The following is a 12,687-nucleotide window of genomic DNA, read 5'->3' on the forward strand; positions in this document are numbered from 1 at the left end:
TTGCTGGCTAACCACACCTTTTATTAACATGTAATCTAACAGTACAAGACAAGCTGCTTGCTGCAGCTTGTATCAGATTTCCTTCCAGATACTAGACAGATTGTTCCACTTCCAGGACAAAATGCATGAATTTGTACAATGATTGATAAAGATGAAGAAATAAATGTTTTAGACTGGGTCCAAATACTAGAATTCACAAAGTCCATGCTAATTATTTCTTCTTCCAACAAACTGGCTGTACTTGTTACATACAGATATAGAAACAGGGGTAGACCACCTCTGATATGATGGAGGGTGAGGTTCTTCCTGACCACAGCTACATAAAAACAATCTGTTGCAAGTTTCTCTTACTATTGAATAGGTGGGGTGGATCACCCTGCCTTAAAGAATTTCATTAGTCTTGGTTTCAATGGAGAGTTTTAGTGTCCCATAGCCTAAATGCTGTTTCAGAGGCTTTTCTACCCTCACACGAATGCAATTCTGGGGGAAACACTTGACACTTGAATATCGCCGATTGGCAGCTTCAAACCAAAAATATCAGCCTTCAAAAACCCAAATTGGTTGAACCGTAGTAGAAACAGACAATACAGATGGTGTCTTTTTTCCTCTTCCAGAACCTGGCTGTGGTTGTTAGATACAGATATAAAACAGGTCTCTGGTCTAGATAATATAAACCAGACTGTCCATGGTTTTTATTTCTTCTTCCAAAGCCTTGCTTTGCATTCCACACAGATATGAAACGGCTTATTTCTTCTTCCAGAAGTGACTGTAGTCATCAGCTTTAAAGTCGTCTTCGTAGTGGACCGCCGTCTGTCTCACCGTCTTCCTCACTTCTCTCTTCTTCTGTCGAGCTCGACGCTCCTCCTCAGACAGAGTAGACAGATCCACTGGCATCTGGCAACACACACACAGAAATGGCAAACTTAACAAACATAGACACATATAGGACCAGTGTAGGGATGCAATGGTTTGAGATTTTGATGGTACAATTAGAGTGTAAAGAAAAAAAAAAATCACGGTCTCATGATTATTATGCAGTAATTAATTGTTACAACACAAAGAACGGGGAAAGCATTTTCTAATTAAAAGATTAATCGTATTTTTCATGTTTCTTTTGGTCCTGCAAAGAAAAGCATGTATTCTATATTGAAGATAACAGCTGTTTTGGTGAGCTTTTTAAAATGCAAAAGTAACTGATGGAGCCTGCAATACTCCCGTTCCTGCTTTTTTTTTCTTTTCATTTTTTTAAAGATTATTTGTCAGGCAATTCTTTATTAGAGAGTTGAAAGCGGAGTGAGACAGGGAAGACTGGGGTAAAGAGAGACGGGGATGACATGTGACAAAGGTCCTGGGCTGGATTTGAAACCAGGAGGTCGCATTACATGATACGCGCCTTTGTTGACGTTTAGGGATGGGTCATGATTTTCGAATTTTCGAATAGTCATTAATTATAAAAAATCGAATAGTTTATGCGACTATCGTCTTGTCTTAAAAAGTATATTTAGGGCCCGAGCACCGACCGGTGCGAAGCCCTATTGTAATGCAAGGAATTATTCTTTTTCTTTTTCTTCTGCCGAATGATTCGCATTTTTGAGGGGCTAAAGGTGCTCGAAAAGTTGCGAAACTTTGCACACGCCTCAGAAGTGGTGAAAAATTATATATTTTATGGGTCTTGCGCATGGGTGTGGCAAAATGGCTCAATAGCGCCCCCTACAAAATTTCAAAAAAATACCCCTCGCTCTACGTTTCACCTACATGTACGAAATTTTGTAGGCACATGTATCATGTCCAGACTTACAAAAAAGGTCAATGGGTGCCATGACCTAAACCCAACAGGAAGTCAGCCATTTTGAATTTATTATGGCATTTTTGGGGGTGACAGGGGGGTCATACTTTAACGAACTCCTCCTAGGAGGTTAATCGGATCCACCTCAAACTTGCTCAGCGTATATAACAGACCTTGACGATGAAAAGTTGGTAAAAGCTTGAGTTTTCGTCCAATGGCGTGGGCATGGCGAGGCGTCAAATTTCCATGTTTCGCCATGAAACAGGAAGTGCTTTGTAACTCCACTGTACATGGTCACATCTGCCCCAAACTTCACATGTTTGATAAGTGTCCCGGCCTGAACACATCTACAGGCCAATATTCACTTATGGTCATAGCGCCACCTACTGGCCAAACAGGAAGTGGTTTGTAACTCAGCTGTACATGGTCAAATCTGCCCCAAACTTCACACGTTTGATGAGAGTCCCGGCCTGAAGACATCTACAGGCCAATTTTGAATTATAGTCATAGCGCCATCTACTGGCCAAACAGGAAGTGGTTTCTAACTCGGCTGTACGTGGTCAAATCTGCCCCAAACTTCACATGTTTGATGACAGTCCCGGCCTGAAGACATCTACAGGCCAATATTTACTTATGGTCATAGCGCCACCTACTGGCAACACAGGAAGTGGTTTGTAACTCAGCTGTACATGGTCAAATCTGCCCCAAACTTCACACGTTTGATGAGAGTCCCAGCCTGAAGACATCTACAGGCCAATTTTGAATTATAGTCATAGCGCCACCTACTGGCAAAAGGAAATGACACGTTCTATACTCAAAATTCCACATCCACCGTTCACTGTCCAGTAATGACGCCGCGGCTGCGACACACCCCAAAGTGCGCAAAGGTGCGAGGGCCCTATCATCGCTGCTTGCAGCTTTAATTTCCCTTGTTTTTACCGGCGCCTCTATCGGGGCTAATCGGACTAGGTAGCTGGCTTAGCTAGCTAGCTCTATGCTAATGTCCGCCTGTATAGCTTGCTAGTAGTAAATAGCTATGGCTTGATTAGCCCCGAACTGGTCCTTCTCTCGTTTTAACGCTCTCGGTTCGGGGCTAATCAAGCCATAGCTATTTAGCCGGACTAGGTAGCTGGCTTAGCTAGCTAGCTCTATGCTAACGTCCGCCTAGCTTGCTAGTTAGCCTGGCTAGCTAACCTCAATATGGCTAGCCTAGTTCGCACCGTCCGTGTCAGGGGGTTGGGGGGGGGATCTTCGAAGAATGGACGAATAGTTCCCAGTGAATATCAAATAGTATTTTTGCTTGAAATGCCCATCCCTATTGATGTTGGCTTATATTATATTGAAAGCCCAGCTCTTACCTCACCGCTACTTTGTTAATTGTATGTGACAATTTTATATTTTATCCCCTACCAGCTTTACATTTCATGAAGCAACTTGCCACTAAGCTAAAGCCTTGTTTATGCTTCGTCAGACATGCTTCTGAGAACCGAACTTCTGAACCTTCATGGTTTTTCAGAACATTACAACATGTAGGAGGTGCTTAAGCTACTTGCAGGCTGTCCGTCAAAGAAGCATAGCTCCCAGTACAACTTCAGCAGCTGTAGCTCTCCTCTCCCCCTCAGCTCCACCCGCCTTGGCTTTTGCAGCTTGTTTTTTGGCTTTGTTGAGCTTGTCACTTAAACCCAGTGTTTAATGTGTCTAATTTTTAAGAAAAAACGCAAAATGACGTGAAATACAAGAAAGTGGCGCTTTCCTTTTAGTCCGGTGCTCCACTGACTCAACTAATGCAGTGCCCGTTCGCCCCGCTGCTGCACAGAGCGCTGTTCGCTTGTTTATTCAAAGTTTATTAATAATGAACGTGTCGCGTGTCCAAATTGCACCAAATCCGACACTGCACATCCTTGGTCCCCAGCAATACACCCGCCAAGTGTGAAGTAGATCGGACAAACGGTTCTCGAGATATGCGAAGGACACACACTCACTCAGACTCACAGAGAGACAGAGATTCCTTGCTTTAGTAGATAGATGAGCTTTGGCGCCGCATTTCGAAGCGTTCCATTTGCTGTAATTTGCATATAAATATCTGCACTTGTTATGCATGCCGCGGCGTAGCACGTTTTAATATTAAGTGCTGATTCCACCCACCCGGGCCAGTTTCGGCGTGCGCCGGTAGCAATTACAAGTGGACCCTATCCTACAGTCCCTGCTCTCAGCGGAGGGAGGGGGCTACGCTGTGTGTGGGAAGCGCTGCGATCATCAGACCTCTCTGGATTAGACAAGCAAGTAGAGAAAACCGGCATCAGCCGAACCAATTTATTGCCAAATGCTTTGGGATTCAACACATTAACATTGCTTCCCATGGTCAGAAAAAGTCGCCAGATTTGTTGCTAGTCGCTTTTGAGAAATAAAGTCGCCAGGGGGGTCTGAAAAGTCGCTAAGTCTAGCGACAAAGTCGCCAAATTGGCAACACTGGTGTATGCAAATTAACCTATAGACCGACATGCGTAACTGGTCAAAAATATTCTCGGTGGTTAACCGATTAACGGTTAACCATTGCCATCCCTAACGGCAAGTAAGAGCCATTGTATACCATAGCAGAATTAGCTGTGCGGGACTTTTAGGGGCTTAAAAAAAAAACCTGTCCTATTTCTACTTGATATAACAACCATATGAAAAAGTAACAATGTAACTTATTCACACATTCCACTTGGGCTATACAACTGCAGAAGAGACTCTTCTCTCTCCCTGTCATTTTAGGAGAGCATAGGTTTAGACTTTTACAAATGACTTTGCTCGTATGTTTTGGGTGTCCTTGCTCGTCAGGTTGGAGCATCCAGCTGTTTAAAATGCTTAATGATCGATAAGAGGAATTGTTAGTGCTGTCGTTTCATATTGATTCCGGTGAATTAGGCAATTTGGAACCGGGACCTATGTAAGACCTCCACGTGCTTGGCAATGCTATTTTGGAGGTCCACATCACCTGATGAAAGGAGCAGACATCACGCCAACCCTAGCCCTCTCTGTTAGCTAATGCAGCGCCCACACAAACACACAAAACAATGTGATTCCCACTCGTGAGACGTTTTGACAGGCGCAATCTGGTGCGAATGTAAGACTGCATTCAAGAGCATAGAACCATAGACAGAGATACTATAGCTTCTAAAATGCTTATGATTAGAAAACCGTAAGCATTTTAAAGAGCGGTTAATAGTGACATTGGTTAATAGCTGCATCCCTAGACCAATGTCTCTAAGGATTGATCTGCAACAAATGTTTACCAAGGGTTGAATTACAAGTTATAAATGCTTTGCACTTAAACTGAACAAAGCAGAGTAAAGTCAATGATATACGAGTTTGATATATTAAAATGGGACCGGGCCCAGTCAGTGATATGATGCAGTTTGATTGATGTAGAATTGATCTGCTCTGGCTGTTTCAGAGGCTTTTCCACTCTGATAAGAACAAAATTATTATAAAAACTGAATACTTGGATTTTTTTGGCATAAAAATGAGCAAATTTAAAGATATTGTTAGCACAAAATCACAGCAATCTGCAGCTTCAACCCCAAAACATTGATGTTGGCCTTCAAAAACCCATCAAAACCCTGAAGTAGCCTACAGAATGAAGCAGAACAGAACAGAGTGAAGCAGAAGACATACTAACCATCAGGATGCGTCTTGGTTCTTTGTATCTGATGCTAATGGTGGATCCATCGGGCCGGACCAGCAGAACAGGGTAGAGTCGTTCGTATTTCTGCCGACCACAGCGGACCACTGACGCCCTGTTGGAGTTCAGCTGAGGTGCGTGTGTGTGGAGCTGTGACGCCTGGACCAGCCATGGAGCGTGTGTATGGACAGACAACACCGGAAGGCAACCAGTCCGGCTGACCGCATGGCGCACACATCTGTACACACACACACAGTAACCATTTACACAAAAAATTAGAGAATATGTAATCTATCACTGGCAAAACGAGCCAAAAATAAGTCTATGTCAAGACAAGATACTGAAGGGAATGTGGTAGGTTCGTTTCACATTGGTTTTAATAATATTTCCTTTACTGTGTGTGAGAATATTGAGTTAGGGCCATGTGTTACCTTCTCAGCAGAATTAAAGGAATAGTTCGGTATTTTGAACCCTGGGCCAAAATAACCAAGCTTTCTGTCTGGATAGGAACTATTTTTTCTCAAAGACGCACTACCTTCCAGCCGGTGTAAGCGTCCACGAGAGCCAGAAGAATCCAAAAATAACTGCTGCGTTTTTTTTTACAATTTTTTCAAGATAACATATTGACACCGGTATGATTTTACTGTGAGCGTCGTGTTTTGCAAAACAACGTTCATCATAGTTTTCAAAGACTTTAGCGTATTTCCCTAGCGACGTTATGGTTTCTACTAATAAGGATCATGACGGAAAACACGTTGTTTGGGCCCAGAGTTCAAAATACCGAACTATTCCTTCAAACACACTGATTGCACTGATTCATTCCATTTAGTTTGAAACTGAAACACGAATCTTTACAAGAGCTGGCTATTACATATACACAGTTTGTATTTACTGTATGTCATACCCTGAATATACAGTATACTGTAGCACTGACAGAACGCCCCACCAAACTCCATTCAAAACTCTGAAAGTGCTGCTTGGTGTCATGGATGTTTGGCGAATTTAAAAGTGCTATAGACTCGTAAATGCTCTTAAAGCATGTTTGCCAGGTATGTATGTTTCCCGATATGTAAAGCCGCATTAAACTGACAGATTTTTGTAATGAATTTGGCGTGACGTTCTCTCCATAATACGGGACGTGTCAGGGGTAGCGGCAAGCTAACTTTAATTGCTAATTCTTGGCTTAACTAGCATGCATCTCTAAACATTATTCTGTGAACATTACCGTGAAAATAGACTCTGCGGAGCCCAACACTTCATTAAGGACATGTTCGCGATTAGGAAGGAAAATAAAAAAGATCCTGTAACGTTATGGTCTCTTTGAGTCGGCGAGGAATCGAACACGATCCTGGCGGAAGGTCAAACACTGGCGTTCACATCTTAAATGTCCCACTGAAACTACACACGACGCATTGGTTCCACCGAGGAGTCAACTAGACATTACTAGCCTCCTACCACTACTACTACTACTACTACTACTACTACTACTACTACTACTATTACTACTACTACTACTACTACTACTACTACTACTACTACAACTGCTAAGAATAATAATAATAAGAATACATTTTGTGTGCATAGATAAAGGCAGACCATTTCCTCCTCACTTCTTCCCTTCTATTTGATGGAATAGACATTAGAAACTCAGAGTATAACAGAAATAGCTATTTTGTCAATGCCCATATTGTGGAACATTTTAATGATTGCATGTAATATTCTCCTGTATCTTGTATCTGGAAGGACATTATGTGCTTTTGTAGGCAACTTTTACTCCACATTTGCATAAAGTTGAGGTCTAGTTGATTTAAAGCTTGATTTATACTCCGTTCTGAGAGGGTTTCAGAAGGGGTTTCATGTTCTGAAGGTCGGAGGGAGCTTCTGTTTGGGGGGGGGGGGGGGGCAATGCAATTCGAAAATGTGACTCTCAGAAACAGAAACGTCCGAACACACCCCCCCTCCACAACGATTGGCCAGATGTAATGAAATGTGAAGGGGGCTGGGAATCAGCTGGATCCGCTACTTTCTGACATTAGTATTTGGTGTGACAGAGAACATAACGTGACATGCAGCATTACAGATCACTTTAGATCAATTTCTATATACTACCAGCTTGATTTTGTGGTGGCTCGTGCCGATATTGTGGCAGTGTGCCACAAATAAACCTATGACATGGGAAACAAGCGTCCCGCCATTTAGTTTGAACAGACAACAGGAAACAAACACATTCACCTCTGACCTATGACTAGTTCCTGTTTACTACCCCACCCCCTTGTTTGACGGACAGCCTGCAGCACCTCCTACATATCATAATGTTCTGAAAAACCATGAAGGTTCAGGGCTTTCAGAAGTTAGTTTCGGGCCATGCTCAGAAGCAGTTCTGACAAAGCATATCCAAGCCTTTAGTTTCTCCTCTATAAAACTGTAACACCAGTTTGGCTCAGTAGGTAAAGCATCAGCCTCTCATGTGGAAAATTGTGGGTTCAAATACAGGCTTGTCCTTGCAGAAGTCTTAAACCGTCAAAAATGAGGGGCATATTTTTCCAATAGTATGTTTGGCCATTGTGAATAACTTCAACAATGTGGTTGCAATGAAAAGATAAACGTGACAGAAATCACAGGCCAACACAAAATTAACCATAACTAATAGACTGCGTGTCCGATCTTCACAACTTGTCTGTTTGTGTGTGTGTCTGTCCGTCTACTGTCTGTAATGTTTTGTCTATCTGTCTGTCTTTTCAAATTGTGCTGGGACCCCGCAATTGGCACTTGTTTTTCTTTCTTCAGGATTTACACAATATGGGAGTGCAAGCGTGCTGAAGTCAACGTCACATTCACCTAGATACCCATTCTAAGGCCAAATAAATTTAATTAGGTGTTTAGGATTCCTGTTTCAAAAAAGTGGAAAAAAAGACTTGTGTTCAAAATCTGTGGCAAATCACCATGCAGATTTTTGCTCTTTGATTATTATCAGAACAACAAATGGAGATGAAAACCTGGAGATGAAACATGTGAAGTACATCTTCCTTTTGACATTCTTTATTCTAACCACGTCATAGAAAATACTGAAGGTCTACTTGTTTCAAACAAGGGCAAAAATGGGAACAATGATAAAACAACTGAAACAGTTAAGTACGTAAAACAGATAAAAAATATATGGAAGACCCACGTTTTACCTGTACACAAAGATAATAATCCACAGACATTGACACTCAGCATTCACTTTGTATAAATCTACAATTTAACCCAACTTAGCAAGTCTGAATATCTGAATATAAATATTTTTGATACTTTATGAGTATGGAGGACAATATTAGTCATAATTAAATAAATAAATATGTCAGTAAAATAAATAATTACATAAATAAATACAGAAATATATAATATCATATAATAATAATAAAAAATAAATAATTGATTGGTTTTATTCTTTAATTAAAAAAAATATATATATATTTCATAATAATTGTTTTCATAATAACTTGACTATATTTAGTTGTATTTTATTTCATAAAAACTTTTTTTTATTTTTCAAATGGCTTTTAATTTCAATTACATGATGATATTATTCAGAATTACATTTTTCAAAGTGGTTCTTTTATTTCCCTTTTTCTTTTTGCTCCTCTTTTTATTTCATAATAACACTTTTAATTTCATAATGTCACTTTTCATAATGTCTCAGCCGTCTGTCAATCGAAGTGAATGGGACGGGATCTATTTGCTGATTGGGTAATCCTTTGCAATCGATTATTTTTCCTGGCTCTGAGGCTGGTCTTGCTCCATGGGCCAAATGACGTTAAAAAATACTTTAATTAGTTGGATGTTGAAGGGTATAGTCCAGAGCTATCATCTCTGTTGATCCATAAGAAACTCCTTAAGCTTTATTTTTACATTTGGAAAGACATGTACACTGTTTATTGTCTATTTTGGTCTTGGCTTTGACTTGGTCTCAACGCCCTTTGGACCTGGTCTTGACTTGAACTCAACTGGACCTGGTCTTGGAATTGACTTGGACTTGATTAAGGTGGTCTTGACTACAGCGCTAAATTTGAATGCCCTGTTCTTTTCCACAGCTGGAGGTCCCATCGCTGACATCCTGCAGCAGGCCCTCCTGCCTGTGGTCAGCCACTCCCACTGCACCAAGCCTGACTGGTGGGGCAGCCTGGTCACCAAGAACATGATCTATGCTGGAGGAGATGGACAGCTGGCTAGCTGCAACATGAGTCACGTTCATTTCACACAACCCCTAAATTTTATTCTACAGTCTCATGTAATATAGAAATGGAGTTCCTGTGAAAATACTGTATATCAGCCTTACAATTTAGAATAGTTTTACACAGTGCCATAATGATTATTATATATGTAAAATTTCTAAATGTTTTCGCCATCTGCCAGAAGGGGGAGACAAAATTTCCACACTGCAGGTTTAACGATCAAGGTGAAAGTGGAGGGAAAATGGAGAGAAAATACAAATCGGGTGCATTAAAAGCAAGGAGTGAGAGAGTAATAAAAGTTTAATTGCATCCTGTGCTCCTCTTACAAATTGCTTCTCATCTTGCTCATCCTCTCAACACAACCGCATCCGCGATGATGATGGCATCGGCATGGATAATCAAGCTAACGTTACTGCTAGCACTACTAGCCTGACAGTGGCTAACGAGGAGGCGAGCACCGATCAAAGCATGAAAAGCACAGGAGGACTACCACCAGCAACTGAGCACATGCATGAGTGATGAGGTGGAGGACAGTTGCCCAGCCGTCAATTATGCTTCCAGCAGCAGTGGTACCCCTTCCGGACACACTTGCGCCTCTGGCAGCTCAGGACCTGGCCGCCACCCTGCTAACATTTTATCCCAAGAGGAGTACCCATCCGACCCATACCTTTTTCAAAACCGGCCTCTCACTACCGAAGTGATCCGAGCTGTGATCGAGCATGGCCTGTGTCAGCCTGGTTTGAAGGATAACTATAACAATTTCCCATATGACCAGGAAAAACGACGCTTCAATCCAGCATGGTATAAGCGTCAATTGGGAAGCTCAGGCACCGTGGAGCGACAGTGGTTAGTTTATTCGCCTAAAGCAAACTGACTGTTTTGCTTCTGTTGCTGGCTGTTTGGCAAAAAATCCAACGAAACTGCTGGGAAAGGCTAGGCTGATCCATGTATGGGCTTTTCTACATATAAGAAAGGGATAGAGCAGATTGAGATGCATGAAAAGTCCAGTGCTCACCGCGAGGCAGAGTTAATGACAAAGTTCTGTATTAGTCAGGACAGCACCGTGCTTGCGGAGCTCATAAAAGCTGAGAGGAAGCAGGTGGAAAGGAACAGGAGGATCCTTCACAGGTTGGTCGATACCACTCTTTTTTTAGCTCGACAGGGCCTGGCCTTTCGTGGCCACAGGGAATATGCTGGGCTGGGCGCCCCTGACTCAAATGAAGGGAACTTCCTGGAGCTTCTGAAATTACTGGCGCACTACGACTCAATCCTTGAGCAGCACCTGACGAACCCGGTAAGCCGTGCAACATACCTCAGCCACCAGTCACAAAATAAGCTTATTGCAGCTCTTGCCAGCGAGACATTGAGCACTACAATAGATGACGTCAAGGCAGCAAAGTTTTTCTCCGTTATTGTAGACTCAACCATCGACATAACGAGAATAGATCAGTTTTCTCTATCACTGAGATATGTCACCAAAACAGGCAATAGCATCGAACGCTTTGTGAAATTTGAGGAGTTGCCTGATGGCGGTGCCGAGTCGTTTTATGATCTTCTGATAAACGCACTCACTAAGGACCTTGGTCTCAATGTTAATCACATGAGGGGGCAAGCATATGATGGGGCGAGGACGATGTCTGGACAGTTAACAGGGCTGCAAGCCAGAGTGAAGCAAAACTGTTCCGACAAAGTATTTTATGTCGACTGCTGCGCACACAATCTTAATCTAATACTTATGGATGCTGCGTGTTCTTTGTGTAGTGCTAAAGTTTTTTTTGGTACACTTGAAACTTTAGAAACTTTAACTTCGAGCCTTCCGAGGTTTAAAATACTAGAAGAAGAACAGGATAACATGCAACTGGAGAGAACCGTTCTAACGCTGAAGAGCCTGTCAGACACAAGGTGGGCTTCCAGGAAGCAGGCCACAGAAGCGGTGATACAGAGCCTGCCCGCAATTCTCAAAGCCCTGCACCGTATCAAACACCATAACCACAGCACACCCAAGGCGGCCTCTGAAGCCGATGGCCTGCTGTCGAAACTCAGCACATTTGAGTTTAAATTAATATTGGTGTTTTGGAACAATTTACTTAAGAGGACATACATCCTGTCTAATTATCTGCAAAAAGAGTCACTAGATGTCAACACTGCCGTGGATCTCATTGACACCACTATGACTCAGATCAGAGAATTACGCACAGATGAGGCCTTTGACACCATGGAGAGCACCGCAAAAAAGATGGCCAGAGAAAGCAACGCAACCACTGAGTTTGCGGTGGAGAGAGTCCGCAAGAGGAAGAGGCATTTTGATGAGGACGCAGAAGATCACCCAATCCAGGACAGTAGAAGTCGCTTAAAAGCTAAGGTTTATTTTTACATCCTTGATATTTTTGTGGGGCAGTTTGAGAATAGATTTTCCGACTTCAAAGAAATGGCTATACTGTTCACGGTACTCAACCCAAAGTGCTTTGAGCGCCCTGATGCTGAAGAAAAAATGCTGGAGCTCGCACGTTTCTACTCAGAAGACATCTCCAAGCCAGAAGAAGTTGTGGATGAGTTCCACTCTTTTCGTACATTGTATTCTGAGTTAGCCATGGACCTTAACACCGATTCAGTCCTACCATTCCTCATTGCCAACGACATGGATCGAGCATACCCACATCTGACCATTCTCCATAGAATTTACAAAACCATTTCCATCAGCAGCGCCAGTGCCGAACAAAGTTTCAGCCGTCTGAGGCTCATTAAGAGCGATTTGCGTTCGTGCATGGATGAGGCCAGACTATCCAACCTCACTTTGCTGTATGTTGAACGGGACATAAACACTGATAAAAACAAAGTGGTTGGCAGGTTTGTCTCCATGAAGGAGAGGAGGATTAAGTTTTAAAAAGGGACCATCATGATATGTACAAAGTTCGTTAACCTGTTCGGATTATTTTGTTCTATGGAGGATATTACACAAATGGACTACACTAAACTACAGCAGGCTGAGCAGGGACAACAATTGGTGAGTGAAACATCCA

The 12,687-nt window shown here is 42.3% G+C and overlaps 1 protein-coding gene across 1 annotated transcript; it reads right to left on the reverse strand.

Moving 5' to 3' along the window:
- Positions 1–6,801, reverse strand: mrpl55 (mitochondrial ribosomal protein L55). Its single transcript, XM_071903498.2, has 3 exons — positions 6,679–6,801; positions 5,451–5,691; positions 1–894 (listed from the first exon to the last, which is right to left on the reverse strand). Exons 1-3 carry the CDS (start codon positions 6,720–6,722, stop codon positions 745–747), a joined length of 435 nt encoding a protein of 144 aa, XP_071759599.1. The 5' UTR covers positions 6,723–6,801; the 3' UTR covers positions 1–744.
- Positions 6,802–12,687: the final 5,886 nt, after the last annotated feature.

Source organism: Centroberyx gerrardi, chromosome 9 (assembly GCF_048128805.1).
Source record: "Centroberyx gerrardi isolate f3 chromosome 9, fCenGer3.hap1.cur.20231027, whole genome shotgun sequence".
Classification (NCBI taxonomy): domain Eukaryota; kingdom Metazoa; phylum Chordata; class Actinopteri; order Beryciformes; family Berycidae; genus Centroberyx; species Centroberyx gerrardi.